Source organism: Mandrillus leucophaeus, unplaced genomic scaffold (assembly GCF_000951045.1).
Source record: "Mandrillus leucophaeus isolate KB7577 unplaced genomic scaffold, Mleu.le_1.0 Scaffold8, whole genome shotgun sequence".
Classification (NCBI taxonomy): Eukaryota; Metazoa; Chordata; class Mammalia; order Primates; family Cercopithecidae; genus Mandrillus; species Mandrillus leucophaeus.
Genome location: NW_012108696.1, coordinates 305,036 through 305,848, shown reverse-complemented (window position 1 = coordinate 305,848; position 813 = coordinate 305,036). Strand labels below are relative to the sequence as shown.

The 813-nt window shown below is 63.7% G+C and overlaps 1 protein-coding gene across 1 annotated transcript in view; it reads right to left on the bottom strand.

The window, feature by feature from the left end:
- Positions 1-424: 424 nt before the first annotated feature.
- NCLN (nicalin) overlaps positions 425-813 on the bottom strand; it is a 24,923-nt gene continuing 24,534 nt past the window's right edge. The window contains exons 11-12 of the mRNA XM_011967448.1: positions 668-744; positions 425-592 (exon numbers count right to left, since the gene is read on the bottom strand). Coding sequence (XP_011822838.1) covers positions 425-592; positions 668-744 — 245 coding nt within the window. The remainder of the gene's footprint in view (positions 593-667; positions 745-813) is intronic.

The window sequence follows — 813 nt, the reverse complement described above, 5'->3', positions numbered from 1 at the left end:
GCCAGGATGGTCTCGATCTCCTGACCTCGTGATCCGCCCGTCTCGGCCTCCCAAAGTGCTGGGATTACAGGCTTGAGCCACCGCGCCCGGCCAGGGTTCAAGCGATTCTTCCGTCCCGGCCTCCTAAGTAGCTGGGATTACAGGCATCCACCGCCACACAGGCCTACTTCTTGTATTTTTAGTAGAGATGAGGTTTCACCATGTTAGTCAGGCTGGTCTCAAACTCCTGACCTCAAGTGATCCACCTGCCTCAGTCTCCCAAAGTACTGGGATTGCAGGCGTAGCCACCGCGCCCGGCCCTCCTCCCATTCTCTCTTTGTATTTGCTCCACCTGGCATCCCCCAGGGGTGAGGGGGTGGGAGATGCAGTATGGGGAGGTCCTCCTAGGCCCCAGGCTGAACGGGGCCAGTGCGGAGCCCCAGCCTCACCGCTTGTCGGCCTTGACGTGGTGCTGCTTGACGTCCTTCAGGTAGCGGCTCAGGTGGTGCTCCAGCGTGCTGAGGAAGGTGCTGTCCTTGTCCACCAACTGCGCGGCCCGGGGCTGGTTGGTGAGCCAGTCCATCACCGAGTCCAGCTGCTCCTGCTGGATCTGCTGTAGGGACGGCAACAGTGGTCACAGCCCGGCCCCGCCTGCCTGTCCGCCCACTCGCTAGCCCGGCCCCCTTACCATCTGCTCCGTGAACACCGGCATGTCTGGCGGCGTCCCCTGCGGAGAGAGGAGGGGACAGCCCTGAGTACAGGTCCCTGGGGCGGGGCTGGGGCTGAGGCTGGGACTTGGGCGGGGCAGGAGTTGGGGCGGGACTGGGCTGAGAT